This window comes from Mobula birostris, chromosome 15, assembly GCF_030028105.1.
Source record: "Mobula birostris isolate sMobBir1 chromosome 15, sMobBir1.hap1, whole genome shotgun sequence".
NCBI lineage: Eukaryota > Metazoa > Chordata > Chondrichthyes > Myliobatiformes > Myliobatidae > Mobula > Mobula birostris.
In genome coordinates this window covers 18,853,133-18,877,710 of record NC_092384.1, presented here as the reverse complement: position 1 = coordinate 18,877,710, position 24,578 = coordinate 18,853,133, and the positions used below count along the sequence as shown (strand labels likewise).

Here is a 24,578-nt window from a genome sequence, read left to right as displayed (position 1 = left end):
CACTTTAACCATCTCTATTTCCTACTCTAAATATCAAATTAGGTTAAACAGTTTGCTTAACTGGTCCATTCAACACCCCTTTTCATAAAGCATCTACTTTATGCCCAATTTATTTTCATTAAGTTTCCACTTGACCGTGCAATTGTTCTAAACATAAGTGTCATGATTGCCTATTCTCTGGGACCCAGTGAGGATTAGAAGATTATAGCAAGATGTGCAAAGTTCTCCCCACTTTGGGAGTATCCATCTGGACCAGCCAATCTTTACTTTTCATGTCATCCACCTGTAACCCTCAAGCTTGCCCAGCTCGTGTTCATCTAGAGGAAAGCAGCCTTTGGCCCCGCCAAACTGAGGAATCAAGTTTGTGTGGATGCTATGTAATGTACTGCCCACTTACAAACCCACAATGCAAAGTATCAGACAGTATACCATATGCAATTAAGTGATTGAACTTTATGAATCTTAATCTGAATATAGGGTTAGTAATGAAAATAAAAAAAGGGCCTAGTACAAGGAAAAGTCAAAAGTGTACGTTAGAGCTCACTCAGTGCATGTGGGAGTCTACTCCGTCTGGTGGTCTACCAGCTCTCTCCACTCGCAGCTTCCCTCTTCATCTCTCCTCGACAAAAGACCGTGATAAACATCCTTCCAGATTCACAAGACAGAGCAACAATCTCTGATAGACTAACATGCATACCATTGTCCTGTTATCTCCAGCCATAACCCAAACATTGCTGCTACAGAGAAACTGTTACCTCAGCAGTGAACATTACAGAGAAGCTATTACATTAGCAGTGAATCCTTGCAGCACATTACATACCATTTCCACAACATTCCCTCTACTTGGATATCAGCACCATCTTCCTTTCTTCCTTTTAAAGGCAAATTAAATGTTTTAAATTTGCTCTGCACTTCTTTTTCATAATTCCTATCTTCACCCTTAAATTAGTCCCTACCCTCTAATTCTACCCAATTATCATTCACCTATCTATAAGGGACGTGATTTCCCTTCAATGTTGATTGTCATTCTATTCTGATTGATATTTCTCTTTTCAGTCTGCTCTTACCTTTCTTGCATTGAGTCTGCTTCACCATTGAATTATCCACATTTAGTTTTGTATTTTCTATTTCTTATCCACTTCCTTGCTCCTTGTGAAGATGTTCTTACTCTGCACTAAAGACATTTTCCCTTAAAGGTATTCTACTGTCCTCTTACAATTTTACCTGCTAACATTTGTTTCCATTTCCCCTTGGCCAAACTCTCTCTCCTCTCATTGATTGTAACAAACTATTCTGCTCTGATTATCTTCCCTACAATAATTACCCTTTCCCCACCTCATTGCCCAGGACATGATTTTTTTAAACCTTCCTTATTGGATGTGAAACATTTCTCAAGAGATAACACTTGATCATGTTCCTGAAAATCGTCCCCTGCGTCCTTTGGAATGCTTGTGTTCCCATTGTTCATACCTGTCAGTACTACTTGGATTCCCCTTTTGTGATTTATGGCATTAAGCTATGGCTTAAATAAAATACAAAACCCTGAATGTATTCCACATTTCAGTGAGCACTGATCACACTTCGATACATTGGCTTTGATTCTTTTAGGTATGAACATGTGTAGTTAAGTGACTCAGTGAGAGTTGTTATTGGCTCCATTAAGTAGCAATTGTATCTTGATTGGAAATCAACCATTGAGAGTTTGAACAAAATTCTACACAGAGCAGATGACTAAGCAACTGAAATTTTAAATTCTGTTATCTTTTCCTGGAATTTGATTGCCAACAGTAAATAAGTTTTCTGAATTATTGGAGGATCATAATGCTCTATAGTTAATACATAATTACAATTAATACAAAACAACGTCCAAATTAGGCTACGTGGCTCAAAAACTCAGTGTCCAAAAATCTTTTGTTTTTCTGGCTTGAATATTGAACAATCACAACAGTTTAGATTAAGATTTCCAAAAAATTCTCCTCCTCTCATTCCTAAATAGCAACTCTACTCTAGTGACTTTGTACCCCACATTCTGAACTCCACAACTGGAAGAAACGTTCTTGGCATTTTCTGTGACAATTCATCTCAATGCTGTCTCTGTGAACCAACCCCTAATTTTACTAAGCTCCAGTAAGCAGAGGCCCATCTTATAGAACCTTTTTTAGGACAAGTGGTAATAGTGTATTGATGAAGGTTAGGCACTGGATTTCTGGGCATGATCTTTCACAAAGTCTCACATGGGAGGCTGGTTCAAAATGTTGGACGTCTAGCAACCAGGGCAAGCTGGCAAACTAGATCTAAGCAACACACATCAAAGTTGCTGGTGAACGCAGCAGGCCAGGCAACATCTCTAGGAAGAGGTACAGTTGACGTTTCAGGCCCAGACCCTTCGTCAGGACTAACGTCGACTGTACCTCCTCCTAGAGATGCTGCCTGGCCTGCTGCGTTCACCAGCAACTTTGATGTGTGTTGCTTGAATTTCCAGCATCTGCAGAATTCCTCGTGTTTGCGTTTTCAAACTCGATCTAAAACTGGTTTGACAATAGGAGAAATGGTCATGATAGAGGGTTGTTTCTGCAGTTGAATATCCATGTCTAGAGATGTAGCACAATGACTGATGCTAGTATATGTGAATGATCTTGACATTGAAGGTGAGATCAGCAAATTCACAGATTTGACAATAGTTGTCAGTAGTGTGCAAGGTAGCCTTAGGCTGCAGGGAGGTTAATGTGTGGTAAAATGGGCTGAAAAATGGCAGATGCAATTTATCCAGACAGATGTGACGTGATGCATTTCAGGAGTATTAATGAGGCTAGAACAGGCACCATGAATATATTATGGAGTATTGAGGAACAGAGGGACTATGGAATCCATAGATTCTTAAACCTCGGAATAGAGAGTGATTATGTGGTTAGGAAGGCATGAGATACTAGCCTTCATTAGTTGGGGACATCAAATACAGAAATGGGAAGGTTTATCTCCAATTTTATAAAACCTTGGTGAAACCCAAGCTGGAGTACTGCATGCATTTCCGGTCAGCAAGATATAGGAAGGATATGGGAAGCTGGAGGGGGTTCAGATGAGAGGCTGGGGGAGCTAGGTCTGTTCTCCGTAGTGGAGGAGGTTAAAAGGAGACACAATTGAGATGTATAAAATTATTATATAGGGTAGACTGCAGGAATTCCCCCTCCTCCCCCCTATCAAAGGTAGATACAAACAGAGGACATAGATTTAGAGAAGGGAAGAAGAGATTTAGAGGGGATCCCAGTGTGTAATAAGTACCTGGAATATGCAGTGGTTCAAGCTGGGCCACTGACAATATTTAAGAAATATCTAAATAAGCACTTAATCATTTAAGCATAGGGGTCTATGAATCAAGTGCTGTGAGGTTAACAAGGAAGTGAATTCTGGTCAATGTGAATGCGTTGGGCCGAATGGCCTATTTACATGCTACTTTCGGGAATCAGTGTGGTGATACTATCCTGCACTGATATCAAGCCCAATATATTAGAGCTACAGCAACCAAAATGGTGCACACTATTCCAAATGATGTCTCAACAGGACTTCATGCTTTCATATGCCATTCTACTGGCAAGAAAGACCAATCTACCATTTCCTACCCTAATTGCTTACAATATTTCTTGTTTCTTCTTTGTCTTTACCGAGTTCCCTTTGTGCATCGGCATTTATTGGTTTCCTGTTATTTAAAAGAACGTGTTTTGTTCTATTCTTTCAGCACTGAGTAACCTTGCACTTCCTAGTTATACTCAACTAGAATTTTTGTTGTTTTCATTATTGTTTGGAATTAGTTCATTTTGGTTATTCAAATGTAAAAATTAACAAATTTTTAGTATATGTACAACTTAATCAAAATGTACACATCCAAATTAAAGTTAGCAATATTTATTCGTTGCTGGAGTAAAATTGTACTTTATCCAGTTGCCAACATAACCAGTGGTTTGATTTTTTTTTTGCACTTTTAAATTCTATTTCCAAGATAATCCACGTGTGAAACAAGCAGAATTAGTGATCTTTCATACACATTTACTGAAATAATGTAAAAGTGGAACATGTCAATATCTTCGTGATGTGTTTAAGATTTCGATCTCTTCGGTGAGAATGTTGAGTATATGGAACTCAGATCTGCAGTCATTTTGTTTGCAACAGACCAGCTTTAGTCTTGATCAAGGGCACTCAAATCTTCATTTTCCTCACATTCTTCAGTTGAAGACGCTAGACATGTGTCATTCGTATCTCTTGCCTCTTTTTTAGTTACTGCTGGCTGAGATGAGTAGTCCCTTGCTTTCTGTTCCCCTTGACTCGATAAATTTACGCAAGTGGCAATCTTTTGCTCAAGCTGGACCTTCTTCTGGCAATAAATGTGAACATGATGACATGTGCCTTCTAACTGAGATAACTGTATTTCTATAAGCATGACCTTACGTTGAAGTTTATCCACTGCATCAGTTTTCTTAATTAAATCTTTATAATCTTTTTAAGCTTCCTTTCTTAATTGAATTTCTTTTTTCAATCTTTTCCTGCATTTTACCTTGTCTGCCTCGAGCTCCTGCTGCTGCTCCTCGCCTTCTGGAAGATGGCCTCGGAGCGGTTGAGTTCGTCCTCGCTGTTGCTGAGCTCGACCAGCAGCTCCTCGATGAGGCACTTAAGGTAGAGGACAGTGCTGTTGATGTCCTTCGCGAAGCGGTCTTTGAGGTTCTTGCGGTGGGCTTTTTGGTCCTTCAGGCACTGCTTCTCCTCCTCAAGGCCTTTGTGGAGCCTCTCCAACTGTTTGCCCGCCATGTCTTAGTGGGGTGAAGCCCTTCCTCTGGGATCGGGGCTGATGGGCATCTACTCTACCATTAAGATGCGTATGTGAGCAGCAGGACTGGTCAAAACTTCCCTCACACACTCACCATATCAGTACGGGATATCGGCAGCGTCTGTTTATTTTTGTCGGTTAAACGCTGACGTCTCAATTGCCTGGCCCCGCCCACCCAGTACCGTTCAACGGTAAACAGCGCCCAACCGATGGCCACACCCCTCAGTGGTTGGAGTTTGAAATCTCTACGTAGTGTGTCGCATGTGAAATTTAAAATCCAGAATCAGCTGCTGCAGAATTCCCTCACAGCAACTATAGCTCATTTAAAATAAACGTAAGACCTTATGACATAGGAGTAGAACAGAGTACTTAATGGTATTGGTCCATGGCATAAAAAAGGGTTGGGGACCTCTGGAGTAGAAGTAGGCCATTTGACCGCCATTCCACCTTGGCTGATTTATTATCCCTCCCAACCTCATTCTCTTGCCTTCTCCCTGTAACCTTTGATGCCTTTACTAATCAAGGATCTATTAACTTCCACTTTAAATATCCCCAGTGACTTAGCCTGTGGCAGTAAATTCCATAGGTTCAGCACCCTGTGGTTAAAGACATTCCTCATTCCTGTTCTGAAGGAACATCCTAGATTCCCCCTCTATAGGAAACATTCTCTCCATGTCCATTCCATCCAGGCCTTTTAAGCGTGTGGTAGAGGATGATGTCTCTTGTGGATTTATTTGGTGAAGAGTATAGTTGTGGAGCGTTGAACCAACAAGCCGTTTAAACTGTTTAGCGAAAAGAGCTGCAGTGAGAGTTTAACTGCATTCATACCAGGCTGTCTGGTATGTTCCACAAGCAAGAATGAAAAACTTGAGGGATGCTCTAATGGCACGCTTGTACTGAGTACACTATTACCCTTTTGTGGCAACGCTGCTTGGACAAGTTTTTAACACATTCATAAACTAAGTGTTTGCGGTGATATGTCAGCTCTGATTCCCCAGAGTTGTTCTTGATTAGAAATCCGCTTGCTCCAATTTCACCAAATCCACCAACAGGACCCTGCCAGTGTTGAGCGGTGCAATGAAGACCAACCTGAACTCTGCTTTTATGTCAACAGTGGACAAATGCTGGTGCATTATTCAAACTTGGATGATAGTTGAAGCAAATTACTGTCAGGAAATAAAATCCCTTTTGGTGCTGAAGTCATGGTGCGGCTTTGGCTTTCTTTTACTGTGACCATTAATGGCTAACTTGTTAATATAAATTCAAAACTGAGCAGCATGTTTTTTGATGGAGATGTCTTCTTCAAGCTGTACATTGTGTTCACTTTTCTAACAAGATCCAATTGTGTGCTATTACTATTTAACTTTTTATGCGAGATGGGATCTAAGACCATAAGACATGGATCAGAATTAAGGCCATTTGACCCACTGGGTCTGCTCTGTTGTTCCATCAGGGCTAATTTATTATCCCTCTCAAACACATTCTCCTGACTTCTCCCTGTAACCTTTGACACCCTTACTAACCAAGAACCTATCAATCTCCTTTTTAAATATATCTAGTGCTTTGGCCTTCAGAGCTGTCTGTTGCAATGAATTTCACAGATTCATCACTGGCTAAAGATATTCCTCTCCGTCTCTTCTAAAGTGACATCCTTCTATTCTGAGGCTGTGCCTTTGGTCCTAGACACAGCACCCCCCCGCCCCACTCCCGAACTATAGGAAACATCCTTTCCACATCAACTCTATCTAGGCCTTTCAATATTCAATAGGTTTCAATCAGATCCCACTTCTGCATTCTTCTAAACTCCAGTGAGTGCAGGCCTAAAGTCACTAAACTCCCCTCATATGTTAATCCATTAACCATTTCATTCCTGGGATAATTTTTATGAACTCCTGGATCCTCTCAAGTGCCAGCACATCTTCTTTAGAAAGGGGGCCCAAAACTGCTGTCAATACTCCAGATGTGGTCTGAGCAATGCCTTATAAAGCCTCAACATCCTGTGTCCTCCTCCCCCGCTGGTTTTGTGACATTGTTCCAGAAACTGTCCCAAATAAACTCTCTGAATTCATCCTCCAAACCTCTTTTGGTAATTTCTTTTGTTCACTCTCTGAGTAGGTTAAGTACTTTGTATTTCCAAATTTACATATTTCTTGATTAAATTACTCTCCAGATATATTCTTCATGTAAAGAGGCCTGTAAACTACTACAACTGTTGTCTGTGTCTTCCGTCACTAAAGTCCACTGTACCAATTCTCTTCTTGTTCTTCTGAATCTAGATAGTTTCTCTCTAAGTTGGTGTTATATGAGAGGTCTCATCTCATTTCTTCTGTTCTTTATAAGTTTCATGGACTCAAAAAAATTTATAATTTCTTAATCACCTTGCAATCACTTCTCTTTAATAACTACTACTTCAAAGCTCTTTGACTCTTGTTGAAAAAAACTGTACTTATTTTTAAGAATGCTTCATATGATGCATTTTTAATATTTTGCCAATTTTTTTGTGGAATTAGCTTTGCGTTATTTCACGATTGCATTAAAACACTGTTCTTTATCCCAGTATATGCTTTATCCTGTTTTATTTATTTGGAGATACAGTGTAGTAACAAGAAGCCTGTGTGGCCCAATGTGACCAATTAACCTACTAACCCATTCCTTTTTGGACCACAGGGTCATGGTGAGAATGTACAAACTCCTTTCAGAAGTGGCAAAATTGAACCCGAGTCCCTGAAAAGTCAGTTTACAAAAATCATTGGAAACTTATCAATTACATAGTCCTGGGGCAAAGAGGAGGCTAAATTCTAAATTGAGATCTACCCACTCTCAAATCTCTGTACTTTCAAAATTCCTGACTGAGCAAGAACAACTGTGACAGAATGTTAAATCAGGAAGGAGATGGCTGTACATCACAATGAGGAGCATTTTCTTCCAGCCAATGCAGAACCTACACTATTTTTGAAGCTGATAAAGAAGTGTAGGCAGGCAGGCAGAACAGATGATGCTGAGTTGAGAACAATTTGAGGAATTCAATGTTCATTTTGATGGTGATTGTTAACTCCTTAAGAATTTCTGTTGACATCATTGTGGGTGATGATGCATCTGGTTAGGTTAAGGGACTGGTCACACAGATTCCTGGACAATCAGTAAGAGGTTTTAAGTTCAAGATCCACCTGGCAGCTGCAGAATTTAACCTTGGTCAATCTGATTTTACTCTTCATAGTTGCGATCCAGAAACAACTTGATCGTTGTGTAACTCAACAAATTAGTTTGCTGTTGTCCTTCAGGCAAGAAAACACACTGGCCTTGTGAATAATAATAAGTACTTTATTGATCCCGAGTGGGAAATTATTTTGTTACAGCAGCAATATTTAAAAACATGCAATTAGCAGTAATAATAAATAATGATAAATATAATAACTAATATTAGAGTACAGAATAATGATACACAATAATTTACCTGTGTGCAATAATAATGTATGAAATAATAAAACAGACTAGTGTACTCTGTGTGTTCTCCTGTTGCACAGACATGAACTGCTGTCCATTGCATTTGGCAGGAAAGATTTTCTGTAATGATCCTAGTTCAAAAGAGTGCTCTGCTGCTTATTCAGTAGGTCATGGAGAGGATGTGCCTGACTGTCCATAATGGATAACAGTTTGTTTAGTGACCACCTCTCCTCCACTACTTTCAGGAGTAGCCAAGGATGGATCCAGCCTTTCTGATAAGTTTATTTAGTCTTTTTGCAACACCAGCACCAATGCTGCTCACCCTGCATAAAGCAGCAAAGAAGACTGCACTTGTTACAGCAGACTGGGCCGTGGTAATGTGGTTGGTTCTTGGATATGCATATCTTGTTATACTTTATACTTTATTGTTGCCAAATAATTGATACTAGAACGTACAATCATCACACTGATATTTGATTCTGCGCTTCCCACTCCCTGGATTACAAATATTAAAAATAGTAAAAAATCAGTAAATATTATAAATTTAAATTATAAATCATAAATAGAAAATAGAAAAATGGAAAGTAAGGTAGTGCAAAAAAAAACTGAGAGGCAGGTCTGGATATTTGGAGGGTATGGCCCAGATCCGGGTCAGGATCCGTTCAGCAGTCTTACCACAGTTGGAAAGAAACTGTTCCCAAATCTGGCTGTGCGAGTCTTCAAACTCCTGAGCTTTCTTCTGGAGGGAAGAGGGACGAAAAGTGTGTTGGCTGGGTGGGTCGTGTCCTTGATTATCCTGGCAGCACTGCTCCGACAGCGTGTGGTGTAAAGTGAGTTCAAGGACAGAAGATTGGTTTGTGTGATGTGCTGCGCCGTGTTCACGATCTTCTGCAGCTTCTTTCAGTCTTGGACAGGACAACATCCATACCAGAATAAAGATAAATCTGGGCAACCAAGTGCCATCCAGACAAAGATGTTGTCACAGAATGATATTTTTCTGACATCACCAAAACAATCTCTAGGTACATTCTTTTCTGCTAGCAGAACAGACACTTCAACAGAGGGCAGACTGCTGTATAATCTGGTGAGAATAATTCTGGGAATCTTCAGCATTTGCTCCAGATTCCATGAAATCTCACAATGTGCACCAGGATAGCGTAGTGATTAACGTGCGCTCAGTATTATAACTCAGTGTGTCGGAGTCCAAATACACCCCAGCTTAGTAAGTTAATTGGTCATTGTAAATTCTCCTGTGATGAGGTTAGGGTTAAATCGAGGGTTGTTGTGTGTTTTAGGTGGCTCGGCTGGCAAGGCCCATTCCTTGCTGTATCTCTAAATAAATAAATAATAAATGTCAACACAAGCAGGGACGAAGAAACTATCTGCTGATTACCACTGTTATCCTCACTCAGCCCATAAAATCTGTGCTCTACTATGTTAAACAACACTTGGTTGAAGTATTGAAATTAGGATATAAACACAAATTAAGAGCTGGTGAAGCCCATTTGTCCCCTTGAGGCTGCTTGCCTTTTATTATAGCCTCTGCACTGCTATCTACTTGCGGTAATCCTTTACCATTTTGCTTATGAAGAACTCGTCTATCTCTGACTCATAGACTATATTAATGTCTCTATTGCCCTGAGAGGAAGAGTTCCAATGCCTCAAAAGTATAGACATCCTGCCGTCTTCATCTGATTTGTACACATCTTAGGCTGCCAAGGTGACCTACAATACTCCAGATGTGGTCTTGTAACTGATCAAAGACACAGTGCTATTTCAGTGGAGATCTTCAATTTCCATTATCGTGACTAGTTCAGTCACACCAACGCTGGAGGACATTGCATCCAGAATGCAGCTGAAGCAATTCAGCAAGAATCGGTCTACTTAACTGCACCTTCACCCATCAGAGCTACCACTTATTATAGGTATATTAGTGTGGGAATGAAGCTACTGAACTGGCACTGCCAGAGTTTTGGACTATTGATTCAGAGAAGCATTATCAAATCCACCTAAAAATCCAACCCTCACCCTGACCATTGGGAATTTACTACTTCTTCGACTGTCCATCGATTTCGATGTTAACTGTGCTGAGAGTTGTCTCTGCAGGCATGTTTCGGGGCCACAAACCAGCACTGGATCGGCACTGTCTCCCACATCGGTTTTATTTGTGATTTGACTGGTCTAGCACCGAATGTCTGTGTTCATGACCTGCTTCATATTTCTTCTGCCTTTTCTCCTCGATAGCTGGGATTGGCTTCTTGACAATGCAGTCCCAGCTTCTTCTGTCCAAAGCATCTTTCTCCCAGGTGTTGACATTCATGTCAGTGTTCTTCATATGGTGCTTGAGCACATCTTTATAGCACATCTTCCTCGTTCCTTCATGTAGCTCGCCAGGGAAAACAGCTCTGGGTAAACGATCATCGCTCATTCTTGTGACATGACCAGTCCAATGCAGCTGAGAAGCTGTAATGAGTAATTCTACACTGACTGTCCCAGCACCTTTGAGCACCTCCACATCTGGTACCCTCTCTTGCCACTTGATTGTAATATTTGGCATAAATACCTGTGTTGTGTCTTGGTCAATTTCTTGATGTGCTTCCGATACAATGTCATCGTTTCAGTTGAATAAAGCAGAGATGGTAAAACAGCTGTGTTGTACACTTTGACCTTGGTTGCCATTTTAATGTCGTGATGAGACCGAAGTCGCTTCTGCAAAGCACCAAAGACTTCTGTAGCTGATTGATTTCTCCTCTCACCTTCCAGATCTGATGAGTTGGTGTTGGTCACAGCGCTTCCTAAGTATGTGAAAGAGTCAGAGCATTTCAGCGCTACCCCATTGACCGATATGACTGGTGGTTGGGTCTCACTGGGACTACACAGAGGAGGAGGCTGGTACAGAAGTTCTGTTTTGGAGGCATTGATTCTTAGGCCAAAAAGAGTGGCAGCAAACGAGAAGCGGTCTACAGTTTCTTAAATCACATTAACATCAGTAGCGACCAGGGCTGAGTTGTCTGCATACAGAAGCTCTCTGACGCGTATCTCTCTTGATTTGGTTGAGGCTTTGAGTCTTGACAGGTTGAACAATTTTCCATCTGAGCAAGTCCTGATATACACACCCTTGTCCAAATTATGGTCCATTATTTCCAAAACTGCAGCAAGATGTAGCGTGAACAAAGTTGGAGCAAGAACACATCCCTGTTTTACCCCGTGGTTGATGGTGAAGGCTTTGCTGATGTCTCCTCCGATAGAATTTACATAGAATATAGAAAAGTACAGCACAAAATTTAACATATGTGTATAAGAAATTCACCAGGAATGAGGGACTTTGTGGAGAAATGGAGAAGCTAGTGTTGCTCTCCTTGCAACAGAGGAAGATATGAGGAGAACTGAAAAAGATAATCAGTCATGAAGACTATAGGCAGAATGGTTAAAGGGGATTTGTTTTCATCGGTGGAGGGGGTGAAGAACTAGAGAACACAGAATATAAATGACAGGCAAAAGAACCATAAGTGACAGGATATCTTATTTTTAAATCTGCAACGCACTGCTGGTGGAATTTGCAGATGTATTCAATTGTAGCATTCAAACAGGAGTGGATAAGTTCTGAAAAGGATGTTCAGGTTTATGAGATGAGATTAGGAGAGTTGCCACTACACTTCCTCCTTTTGGCTTCTGTATTCTCTGTTGTATCCTATACAGCCTACCATCCCAGACTGACATGGAGTCTACTTGGAAAAATGGCTGGCTTATGTAGAACATGGAACAGCACAGGAACACGCCCTTCAGCCCACAATGTTGTGCTGAACCAGTTAAATTAGTAAATAAATCACCAACTAAACTAATCACCTCTGTCTGCACAATCAGAATCAGGTTTAATAATATCACTGGTATACGTCCCAAAATTTGTTAATTTTCGGGCAGCAGTGCAATGCCGTATGTAATAATAGAGAAAAAACCTGTGAATTGCAGTAAGTGTGTGTATATATATACAGTATATATATTCATTAAATTAAATAAGCAGTGCAAAAAATAGAAATAAAAATGAAGTGAGGTTCAATCTCCATTCTGAAATTGGGTGACGAAGGGGAAGAAGCTGTTCCTGAATTCGTTGAGTGTGTGCCTTCAGGCTCCAGTACCTCTTTCCTGATGGTAGCAATGAGAAGAGGGCATGTCCTGTGTGATGGGGGTCCTTAATGTTGAACGCCGCCTTTTTGAGGCACCACTCCTTGAAGATGTCTTGGATACTATGAAGGCTAGTACCCTTGATGGAACTGACTCATTTTACAACTCTCTGTAGCTTACTTCGAACCTATGGAGTCACCCCCCCCCCACCCCCAATACCAGATGGTAATGCAGCAAGTTAGAATGCTCACCACAGTACATCTGTTGAAATTTGTGGGTGTTTTTGGTGACATACCAAATCTCCTCAAACTCCTAATGAAATGTAGCCTCTGTCTTGCCCTCTTTAAAGCTGAATTGGTATGCTGGGTCCAGGTTAGATCCTCAGAGATATTGACACCCAGGAACTTGAAGTCGTTCATTCTCTCCACTTCCGATCCCTCTATGAGGACTGGTATGTATTCGCTCATCTTGCCCTTTTAGTTCAGTTCAGTTTTCATTTATTGTCATTTAGAAATGCATGCATTAAAAAATGATACAACATTCCTCCAGAATGATATCACAAGAAAACACAGGACAAACCAAGACTAGAACTGACAAAACCACATAATTATAATATATAGTTACAACAATGCAAAGCAATACCGTAATTTGATAAAGAGCAGACAATGGGCAAGGTAAAAATAGTCTCAAAGTCCCGATAGACTCATCATCCCACGCAGGTGGTAGAAGGGAGGAACTCTCCCCGCCATGAACCTTCAAGCGCCGCCAACTCGCCGATGCAGCACCATTGGAAGCACCTGACCACAGCGGACTCTGAGTCCGTCCAAAAACTTCGAGCCTCCGACCAGCCCCTCCGACACAGCTCCTCTAAGCACCATCCTCTGCCGAGCGCTTCAGCCCCACCCCGGCCGCCGAGCAACAAGCAAAACCGAGGACTCGGGGCCTTCCCCTCCGGAGATTCTGGACCACACAGTAGCAGCAGCAGCAAAGCAGGCATTTCAGAAGTTTCACCAGATGTTCCTCCATGCTCTCACGTCCATTTCCATCAAATCAGGATTGTGCACGGCATCCTACTTGACAAATAATAGATATCATTCACCGGAGTGGCCGCTGCCAGCTGCGTCGCGCCGCCATCTTCCCACCTCCTAAAGTCCACAATCAGTTCTTTGGCACAATTCTCAGTTCCACTTGCCTGCACTATCTGAGCTTCTTATAATCTTATAAACCTTTATCAGATCTCCCGTCAGCCTTTGCCACTCCAGAGAAAATCACCCATGTTTGTCTTAATCTCTCATTCTCGTACACACCCTCTAATCTAGGCAGCAACCTGCTAAACCCCTTCTGCATCCTCTCCAAAGCCATGACATCCTGTCTACAATGAGATGACCAGGACTGTATGCAACACTCTAGATTTGGCCTAACTAGAGTTTTATAAGTCAGCAACATAACTTCCTGACTTTTGAATTCAGTGCCTCGACTTACAAAGGTAAGCATCTAGGTCTGCTTAACCACCTTATCAATCTGTGTGGCCACATTCAGGGAGCGATGAACCTGGAGCCCAAGATTCCTCTGCTCATCTTTACTGTCTGTACTATCTCTTTGCATTTGACCTATCAAGGTGCAACACTTCATATTTGGCCTGTTAAACTCCATCTGCCATTTCTCCACCCATATCTGCAACTGATGGATATCCTGCTGTATTCCTTGCCAGTCTTCTACACCAGTGGTCCCTCACCACTGTAAAGCGTGTGCTACCAGGCCGCGAGGAAACAGTATGGTTTGGCGATATGAAACGATATGAGTCAGCTGCACCTTTCCTCATTCTCTGTCAAGCTCTGCTGAACTTGAACACCCCTCCCCCCCCCACCCCCCCGTCAGCTGGTCCGCAAGAATATTGTCAATATTAAACCGGTCCACGGTGCAAAAAAGGTTGGGGACTCCTGTCCTACACTACCATTGTTCACTCACCCTCAAACTTACTAACTCACCCATCTACATTTTCATCGAGGTCACTTATGTAAATCACAAACAGCAGAGGTGCTTGTACAGATCCTTACAGAAAACCACTTGTCCCTTCGACCACTACCCTCTATCTTCTATGGGCAACCCAGTTCTGAATCTAAATGGCCAAGCATCTTAATCTTCTGGATGTGCCTCCCATGGCGGAGCTTGTTAAAAGCCTTACTAAAATCCACAGTTCTACCTTCATCAAGCACCCTTGTCACCTCATCAAAAAACTCACGTTCGTAAGACATGATTTGCCCCAGCACAAAGTCATGCTGGCTCTTGATAATTAGGCCATGGTTTTCCAAATGCTCATAAACCCTACCCCTAAGAGTTCTCTCCAGTAACTTCTCTGCCACTGACGTGAAACTCACCAGCCTATAGCTTCCAGCATTATCCCTGATTTCCTTTTTGAATAATGGAACCACATTAGCCACTCGCCAGTCCTCCGAGGTGTTGCCTGTGACTAGAAGGGACACAAAGATATTGGTCTCTTCTCTTACCCCTCTCAATAATCTGGGGTACATCCCATCAGGCCCGAGTGACTTATACACCTTAAGTATGTATACTTAATTTTATAGGTTCAAGTAATTGAATGTGGAATTAAAAAAATATTGTGCTAGTAAAGGTGATGTTAAAACTTCTAGATTTTTCTGAAAATCCATCTGATTTAATGATATCCCAGCAGAGAAGGGAGATTGTTGAACTTGTCCATTCTGTTCTGTAAGTGACTCCAAACCCTCTGGTGTGGTTGACTCTTAATTCCCTTGCTTCAGATGGAATCAGGAAATGGCAGGAGACACTGGCACTGTAAATGACATTAACAACTTGTAAGTGAAAAGAATATGTGTACTTGTTCATTATAATATTGGTAGGGGTGCTCTTCTGCTGCTCAAGTCCCATCATCATATGAAATCTGAGTAAAATCAAATGTAATGCCATGAATGGTGCTTACCTTTGGTGCAGACTCAGTGAGAAAGTGGTCTGTTGTCATGCTGTAGTGATTCTAAGATATGGGAATGAGTAAAAAACCAAGTAGCTTGCATGTACAAATAAGAATTTTAAGTTTTTTTTGCTGCTCCTTTTTCAAGTTACAGCAAGCCTGTAGGGTTTCCGATCAGAACCGGTTCCCTGTATGTCATGATTCATTTTTTCACATCTGGGATCTATTTGTTCTTATTGACCAGTCCATTCTTGATCAAGAATGACCTGCTGTGGTCTAGTCCAGTTTAGTAAATTCTGAAGTAGCTGATGGGGGCAGTGTGGGATCTACACATTCGTCTACAGATGGAACAAGAGGTGCTTGATGGGACAGGGTAGGCGGGTCTGTACTTTATGAAGTGATGTGCTCCTCCAATGGATCATGCAGGGCTTCTGTGAGCTCCTGATGGATGGATTCAAGGTTCTCAATTCCATCCTGAATGTACCTTCTCTGATTAGAGTAGTCTTGGACCGAGATTTCAGGAGTGCTTCACGTGAGAAATATATCCTAATTCAAGGGTTGTGGAAGAGTAGCCAAGAATGGGCTGAAGATGATGAGATATTTGCATTCTTCATTGATTTCTCAGGTTTTAGTTATGTGTCACGATCCTCATCTCTGACTGGTGAATCACGCAAAAGATGCATTCCAGATTCAGTATCAGGTTGGAGGGATACGTTAGTGTCACCTTTACAATGGGGAATGGTATAGAATTGGTTATCTGCATAGCTGGCAAATTTGTCAGTGTGGGTGGAATTTTTATTCCTTTTCATTAGAGCTATTCTGCCTAGGCTGAAGTGATTGTCCTCATTAAATGTGCTCCTTAGAGATCCTGCTGAATGAATTACCTCGTTTGCTTTTGCTAGGCTCTGCAGAAGGATACTTAGTTTAGTTTCTTTCAGAAGGAATAGTCAGACTCATTGGACAATGGTTCTGGACTGGACAGTAATTAGATTTTGGCTTTCTAACTTGACAATGCACTAACTCTAATTACTCTGAGGTTGGAGCCAAAACACTGGAAAGGTGTATGATAAAATTAGCTTAAATCTAGCTGTCTCTGAACACGACAATGCTATTGTGCTCCTGGTTTCGACAGAATGTTTTTTTTGCTCTTATGTTATGAATTTGCCCTTTGTTTCCTGATTTACTTGTGAGTAAATATTTCAAAAAGAACTAACATTTCTAGTTATTGCATGTGGAATGAAAATACATTAGTAACTTGGATCAATGTTGGCCCTCGGGCCTCTGAGTCAAAACCATGTAGGCTCACACCAGATGCTTTGGCATAAAACCTAGGCTGAGAAAAAGTTGGACAGAGCAGAAGGTGCTGCGGAACTATTCAAAGAGCTGTGGAGTTCATAGGTGCACGAGGAACTAGGTGGCACTTAGTCTTCATTACTGTACCTTTCTTGCAATTAGAGCTAATTAACCATTCACGTTTCTAATTCCTTGCTGTACCTTAATATCATTTTTCTATAATTCATACGTAAGCAGACACTCGTCTCTCTGATCAGTAGTCCTTGTTTCTCACAATTAAAAGCAAATCTATTTTATTTTATTCTTTCTAGCGGACTGAGTAACTTCACATTTTTGTAAATTATATTCTATTGCCACCCTTTTTGCTTGTTCATTTAATCTGTCTCTCTTCCTTTACTGACTTTCTCACAGCCCACTTTCCAACTTAGCTTTACATTGGCAGCAAATTCAATGTATTGTACTGGAACATTTGCTAGTTCCTAAGTTTCTCTCCATCATTTTTAAGTTACTTATTAATCTATTATCGTTGTTACCATAAGACATAGGAAGTAAATTAGGCCACTCAGTCCATCAAGTCTGCTCTGCCATTTCATCATGGTTGATTTATTATTCCTCTCAACCCCATTCTCCTGCCTCCTTCCCATGACCCAAATAACCAAGACCTTATCAACCTCCACTTTAAGTATGTTCAATGACTTGACCTCCACAGCTATCCATGGCAAGAAATCCACAGATTCACCACCCTCTAGCTAAAGAAATTCCTTCTCATCTCTGTTCTGAATAGACATCCCTCTATTGCAAGGCCTACTTTCTCACGCATCCAAGTACAGCACCCCAAAACATCATCCTTAATTATGGACTCCAACATCTTCCCAACCACTGAAGTCAGGCTACCTGGCCTCTAATTTCCTTTCTTCTGCCTGCCTCCCTCCCTTCCTTAAAGAGTGGATGGCATTGCAATTTTCCCCTCTGCCATCCAATTCCTAAATGGACTTTGAAGCTTTGGACACTACCTCATTTTTTAATATACAGTATTTCTGTTTTTGCACATTTTTTAATAATCTATTCAATATATGTAATTAATTTACTTGTTTTATGTTTTATTTTTATTTATTTTCTTTCTCTCTCTCTGCTAGATTATGTATTGCATTGAACTGCTGCTGCTAAGTTAACAAATTTCACGTCACATGCCGGTGATAATAAGCCTGATTCTGATTCCTCTGGAACCATTCCAGAATCTAGTGATTCTTGAAAGAATCTGATGCCTCCACAATCTCTTCAGCTACCTCTTTCAGAACCCTGGGGTGCAGTCCATTTCATTCTCCATAGATGGATTGCTTTTACCATGAAACTTCTAGGAAGAATGTATTCCTTAATAATAAAATATTCAAATGTCTGTCATGTTCATTTACCATTGATCCTTCCTAATCTATTTTAGCCAATGTGCTTTCTGTGTTTTAAAAAATTAGCTCTGTTTAAATTGTAGACTCCATACGAAATTCCTGAACACATGAGTTTCTTCAGATGCTGGAAATCCAGAGGAACAAATAAAAAATGCTGGAGGAACTCAACAGGTCAGGCAGCAACTATAGAAAGAAATGAATAGTTGCATTTTGGGCTGAGATCCTTTATCAAAACTATTTCAGAGCTAAAAGAAATCCACGCATAGTACAACCAAGCCAGAGACAGTTGCAAAATGCAAGATGTGGGTTTGAATGCTATTTTTAACCTGATCGGATTTGAGGGAAGAGAAAAGTGGGAATCCCATCTAAGAGCAAATCAGATCAGAAATTCCTCTAGGCAGCATTTCTGGAAGAAAAGTACTAGGGAATTAAGCACTGAAAAAAGCAAACAACAAACTGCAGACAAATGCTTGGACCTAAAAGAATAGAAAATGTGCTGAAAATATCAGGCAGATCAAGCAGCATCTCTATAGAGAGAGAAAACAGTTACAATTTCCTTCTGTAATCAGTTTTAACAAACACAAACAGTGAGAACATGGGGGAGATGTAGAAAAGAAAATAGACGGGAGGAACAGGAGACTGAGTAACAAAAACATTGATAAAAAGGCAATGGGACAAAACAAACAAAAAATCCTCGACTAACACCTGTGTAGGGATTGTCTTATCTCATGCCACATAGTATAAATGGTAAGACTCTTGGCAGTGTGGAGGATCAGAGGGAGCTTGGGGATGCTCAAAGTAGCTGTGCAGGTTGACTCTGTGGTTAAGAAGGCATACGGTATATTCGCCTTCATTAATTGTAGAATTGAATTTAGGAGCCGGGAGGTAATGTTTCAGCTATATAGGACCCTGGTCAGATCCCATTTGGAGTACTGTGCTCAGTTCTGGTCGCCTCACTACAGGAAGGATGTGGAAGCCATAGAAAGGGTGCAGAGGAGATTTACAGGGATGTTGCCTGGATTGGGGAGCATGCCTTATGAAAACAGGTTGAGTGAACTTGGCCTTTTATCCTTGGAGCAACAAGGGCTGAGAGGTGACCTGATAGAGGTGTAAAAGATGATGAGAGGCTTTGATCGTGTGGATAGTCAGAGGCTTTTTCTCAGGGCTGAAATGGTTGCCACAAGAGGACACAAGTTTAGGGTGCTGGGGAGTAGGTACAGAGGAGATGTCAGGGGTAAGTTCTTCACTCAGAGAGTGGTGAGTGCGTGGAATGGGCTGCCGGCAACGGTGGTGGAGGCAGATACAATAGGGTCTTTTAAGAGACTTTTGGATAGGTACATGGAGCTTAGAAAAATGGGTAAGCCTAGTAATTTCTAAGGTAGGAACATGTTCAGCACAACTTTGTGGGCCAAAGGGGCTGTATTATGCTGTAGGTTTTCTATGTTTCTATGGTCACTGCACTCTTTATGAGAAAAATTGAATTACATAGTACTACACTAGGTGCTAGAAGGCCATCAGAAGCTCTAAATATTGGAAGGAGGCAGTGAATAGAAAGCACGCACTTCTGTTTAAGTTTTGTTTATTAAAAAAATATGAAATATTTACATGAGTAAGAACAATACAAAATTCCAACATTCTCTTAGGTTCCAAATATAGATATTAAACAAAAAACAAATTCCTTTTTAGTTAGAATCAGTGAGATTCATTAGAGTAACCTTTGTTACTCCAGTTTCTCTAACTAATTAGATCTAGTGTTATTTCCTGTTTAAAAGTTTATGGACTAACCTTTGCTTTTTATTTATCCCTAATTAGAAAATAATTGAATTCCTATTCTTAAGTATTATGGTTAACTTCAGGTTCAGTTCAAGTCAGTAAGTCTTCAAATTCAAATTCAAAAATTATATATACACAGCTTAACTCTTCTCACAATTCTCCAACATCACAACTTTTAAACAAAATAAATCTTGTTCAGTAACTTATCAAGGTCTTTGCAGAAATAATCAGTTCTTGCAGAAAATCAAATTCAGGTCCTTTGAATGAAAATAAACTTATACATCCAACCATATGAAATCCTCTACATCATGAAACGTTTCATTCCTGTGCTGGTTCCTCATTTTGGGTGGCTCACCGCCTTGTATCTTTGGATGAAATAGTTGATCATCCACAAAAGTCAATTCACAAACTTATACAATAAAAACTTGACCAAATCCCTTGGTATGATTCAACTAATTCCTGGTTACACGGTAGAGATCTTGGACTTTTGTCTCTACCGACATTGTCTCATTATAGCTGCTGCTTATTATAGCTGTAGCTTCAATAGATCTTTTATTGCTATCGGCTCTCCTCCAGGGGTTTCACCCTGAGGTTTTCAAGTAAGTAGGGTAGAGATACTCACAACTAATTCCACTTCTAACAGTTTATAGCTTTAGTTTCTAAAGGTTCACTGCATTTCTCTTGCTTTCCCACGCTGCATCAGACACGCCTCGTTCTTGCATAGCTTTTTTTTAATTTGGTAAGCCTAATTTTCATCCCTCCACAGGTGGAGCTTTCTAACATTACGTCTTCGGGTTTAATTAACCTGAGTTACACCAGCCAAGAAATTTCTTTCCTTATTTTAGCGAGGGCTACGGTAGCAATGCATAGCAGCTAACTTTTTTGTAAATACCCAATAGATTGCAAGGTTCTCAGAATAATGTTGTTGGGTTTCCCTTAGTAAAGATGCGCTGCATTTCAGCTTCAGTACTGTACGTACTATTCTATGGGTGTATTGTCAGATCTCTCAGTACTTGGCTTCATATCAGTGATCTTTTGGTCAGCCCTTATTGGGACAAACACAATAAGGCCACACTGCAAGCCACACTGCTTCATTAGGTGGAGAATGCTGCAGTGATGAGAGAAGGGAGGCTGGGAGCTCCCAAACTCTCTGGGAACTTGGAGAGGTTAGCTGAGAAGAATTTCTATAGGAAATTATCTACCTACAATCAAGTACCCCTAGCAGAAGTTTACTAGTGAGATCGCGAAATCTCATTAGGCAGTAATATACATGAGGAGCATCCATAAATACCTTACTCAGTTCTTCATTCATTGTCTTTTAGCTGCTGTTCTCCATCTAGCTGAATCTCTGCCCAGCAGTAATAATTAAACCGCAACAGGCCTTTGCCCACCAAGGTAATACCCTATTCAGTAAGGTTTGGCCAGTGCTTCAAAGCCAATAAATAAAATACAGCACAAAGTCATATAGTCAGATGAAGACAAACAAGAGAAAATCTGCAGTCACTGGGAATCCGAGCAACACACACAAGATGTTGGAGGGACTCAGCCAGGCAGAATCTGTGGAAAAAAGCACAGTCGATGTTTCGGGCAGACCTGCCGAAGGGTCTCGGCATGAAATGTCGACTGAACTTTTTTCCATAGATGCTGCCTGGCCTGCTGAGTTCCTCCAGCATTTTGTGTGTGTTGCTAGTCATATAATGAGACATGTGTATTCTACAATGGTGAATGCACTTTAGAAGGACTGACTTTTTCCCACAGCAGTTAACATTGTCCAAAGCAGAATATTGGCCTAAATATGGAGCCTAAAATGTGATAATGGCTACATAATTATCGCCATGACAGCATAGAGGTCAGTGTGACGCTGTTACAGTGCAGGGTGTTAGAGTTTGGAGTTCAATCCGGCATCCTCTAAGGGGTTTGTGCATCCTCCCTGTGGAATGTGTGGGTTTTCTCCGGGTGCTCTGGCTTCCTCCCATGGTCCAAAGACGTACTAGTTAGTAAGTTAATTGGTCATTGTAAAACTGTCCCGTGATCAATTTAGGGTTAAATTGGGGGTTGCTGGGTGATGTGGCTCGAAGGGCCTGAAGGCTTATTCCGTGTTGTATCACTAAATAAAAAATAATTTTTTTGCTGGAAATACTGACTGAAGGATAACTTTTAGGTTTGAAATGAAGGATAAAAGTCTTCATAATAAAGCCTTGGGATCTTTATAATCTATCTATAGGATCTTGGTTTAAAATCTCATTCAAAGGAATGCACCTTTAATATATGATGTATTCTCTGCAGTCTGCTAGAGTCTAGTTATCTGGCATTATAACTCCATGTTCTATGTTTTTTATTGTTTTTACCACGTTGGTCGGACCTTGAATCCAAGCCTTTTGATGAGAATCAAGTCCTATTTATTACCAGAGAACCTGTAGAGGTCTACACTATTAGTGACTGCAGAGTTATTAGTTACTTCCATTCATAATATGGGTTGGAAGTCATCTTAGCACACTTATCTTAACTATTCCTTTCATCTATCCATTCGAATGTACAGTAAGGACTACTAAACTTTTTTTCTCCTAACTGTGCAGACTAAGGTTTCCTCACTTTGGATGCTTTGTAACTTGTTTGTAAATTGCAAGTTGTGGATCATAGATCCCTTCAGAAAAATGTAGGTTGCTTTCTATCTTTTGATAATTATGCAATTATTTTGGAAACCTTGCCAAGGCCTTGTGCTGAGTGAGCAGTGATTATTGCTCTATGATGCTAAATTGATAACAGTAAGTTCTAACCAACTTTCTACATTCCTGTTTTTTTTTCAATTTAGGAATGTATATGGTGCCCAGGAAGTTTTTGTCTCATCGAGTCAGCAGCTCAAACTGATCTTGTAATCTTCTTCTCTCCTTAGGTGATTGAAGTTTATGACTTGAGTAAAGTTAAATTGAAGTACTGGTGAGTGGTTTTACTATATTGTGGTAGTATGTGTCAAGACAAGCAATTATGCCAGAGTCCCAAGTGCAGGTCAGTGGCCTGTGCAAGGGGTACTGAATATGCCAGCTGGTTTTAAGTTTGAGGGAAATCTAGAGAAATGACTGACTACAAATACTAAATTTGGAGCAAAAAAAAAACAAACTATTGGAAGAATTCAGTAAATTGAGTAGCATCTATGAAGATGGTGTTTCAGGTCGTGACCCTGCAACAGAATCCACTGAGTTCCTACGACAGTTTTTTTTTGCTGAGGAAAGTCTGGCCCTGAATTAATCTTTCATCACATAGGTCAGTGTTGTGTTCTTTATATTATTTATCCGTATCGTGGGTTACTAATAAAGAAACATCTTCTGGAAGAAATAGAACTCTTATTTACAGTAACAACCAAACCACGTTCTTACAGTACCATGTTCTTGATCATTCTATCATTTCTGCATGTGCTCAGAACTCTGTCCAATCACGTTTTGACATGCCATATCACCACATCTTCCTTTCCTTAAAAAGAAAAACAATTAGCAACGTTAACCAGAGCAAATGCACAATTTAACATGCCTCTATCAATCTCTGAGGGGGTTTACAAACACTAATAGGTGATTCAGACAGTTCTTGTGTTTCGTTGTTTTTTCCACGTTTTGTCTGGTCTGCATCAGTTAACTGAAACTCTGAAGTTGGCTCTTTCTTGAGGTCTTTGCGATTTCTTCTTAATACTTCTTCTGTTTGGAACATGCATGATCTGGGTTTTACTTCAAGTACTGTAGCTTTCTGTATCTATGTGTTTATTTTGTCTTGTATCATTACTTCATCTCCTTGGTGCAGTCAGATAATGGACGAGAACATCTCTCAAAGTACGCTTTCACTTTGCTTTGTGTTCATCTTTCCATCTTTTCACTTGTTCACCTCCCTCTGTTCTCAGAAGGCTCTCATCGATTGGCAGATTGGATCTCAAACGGCATCCCATCAAGAGCTAAGCAGGTGAAAATCCACATTGAAGTGGAGCACTGCGATAGGCTAGCAAAGCTTTATAAAAATCACCTCTACTATCTTTTGCTTTGTGCGTCAGTTTCTTGATAATTCCTACCGACTTCTCAACCAATCCATTGGATTGAGGTGAAAAATGGACTAGATGGTGTATGAACAAAGCCCCATTCATCAGCCAAATGTCTCATGCATTTGCCATTGAATTGTGGACCATTGTCTGTGAAAACTTCATCAGGTATGCCATGTCTGGAAAAAGCTGATTTCATGCATGTAATTACTTTCTCTGCAGTTGTTCTGCTCAGACCACACACTTCAGGATACAATGAGTAGTAATCTGTTATTAATACATAATCTTTGATGTCAGTTACAAAAAGATCAATGCCTACCTTCTGATAAAGTCTCTAAGATGTGGATGCAGTGGCTCCTTAGGGTTGTTTTCACTTGTTCACTTCCCTCTTAGGATGCCTCTAGGTTGGTATTTAAGGCATATTTGACAAGAAGACACCAATTCTGTAATATCTTGATTCATCCTGGGCCAAAACATCACTTCCTGCGCCCTTCTCTTACATTTTTCAATACCTGGGTGGCCTTCCCCAGCATTTCTTTTCGGAGACCTTTAGGAATCTCAATTCTGCTCCCTTTGTACAATATCCCATCCACAACAGAAAGTTCTGATCTGTGGTTCCAATATTTTTGTACCTCTGAGGTACAGTCGTGCTTATTATCTGGCCATCCATCCATCACCACTTGTATTACCTGACTGAGAATTTTGTCCTTCTCTGTCTCAAGACAAGGCAGTTCCAGCTTTTCAGCAGAAACAGGTACGGTT

General features: G+C 40.6%; 1 protein-coding gene across 2 annotated transcripts in view; it reads left to right on the top strand.

The window, feature by feature from the left end:
- Positions 1 to 24,578, top strand: part of phaf1 (phagosome assembly factor 1) — a 126,142-nt gene that overhangs the window by 48,733 nt on the left and 52,831 nt on the right. For both annotated transcript variants that reach the window (XM_072279396.1, XM_072279397.1), the window contains exon 4: positions 22,692 to 22,735. In XM_072279396.1, coding sequence (XP_072135497.1) covers positions 22,692 to 22,735 — 44 coding nt within the window. The remainder of the gene's footprint in view (positions 1 to 22,691; positions 22,736 to 24,578) is intronic.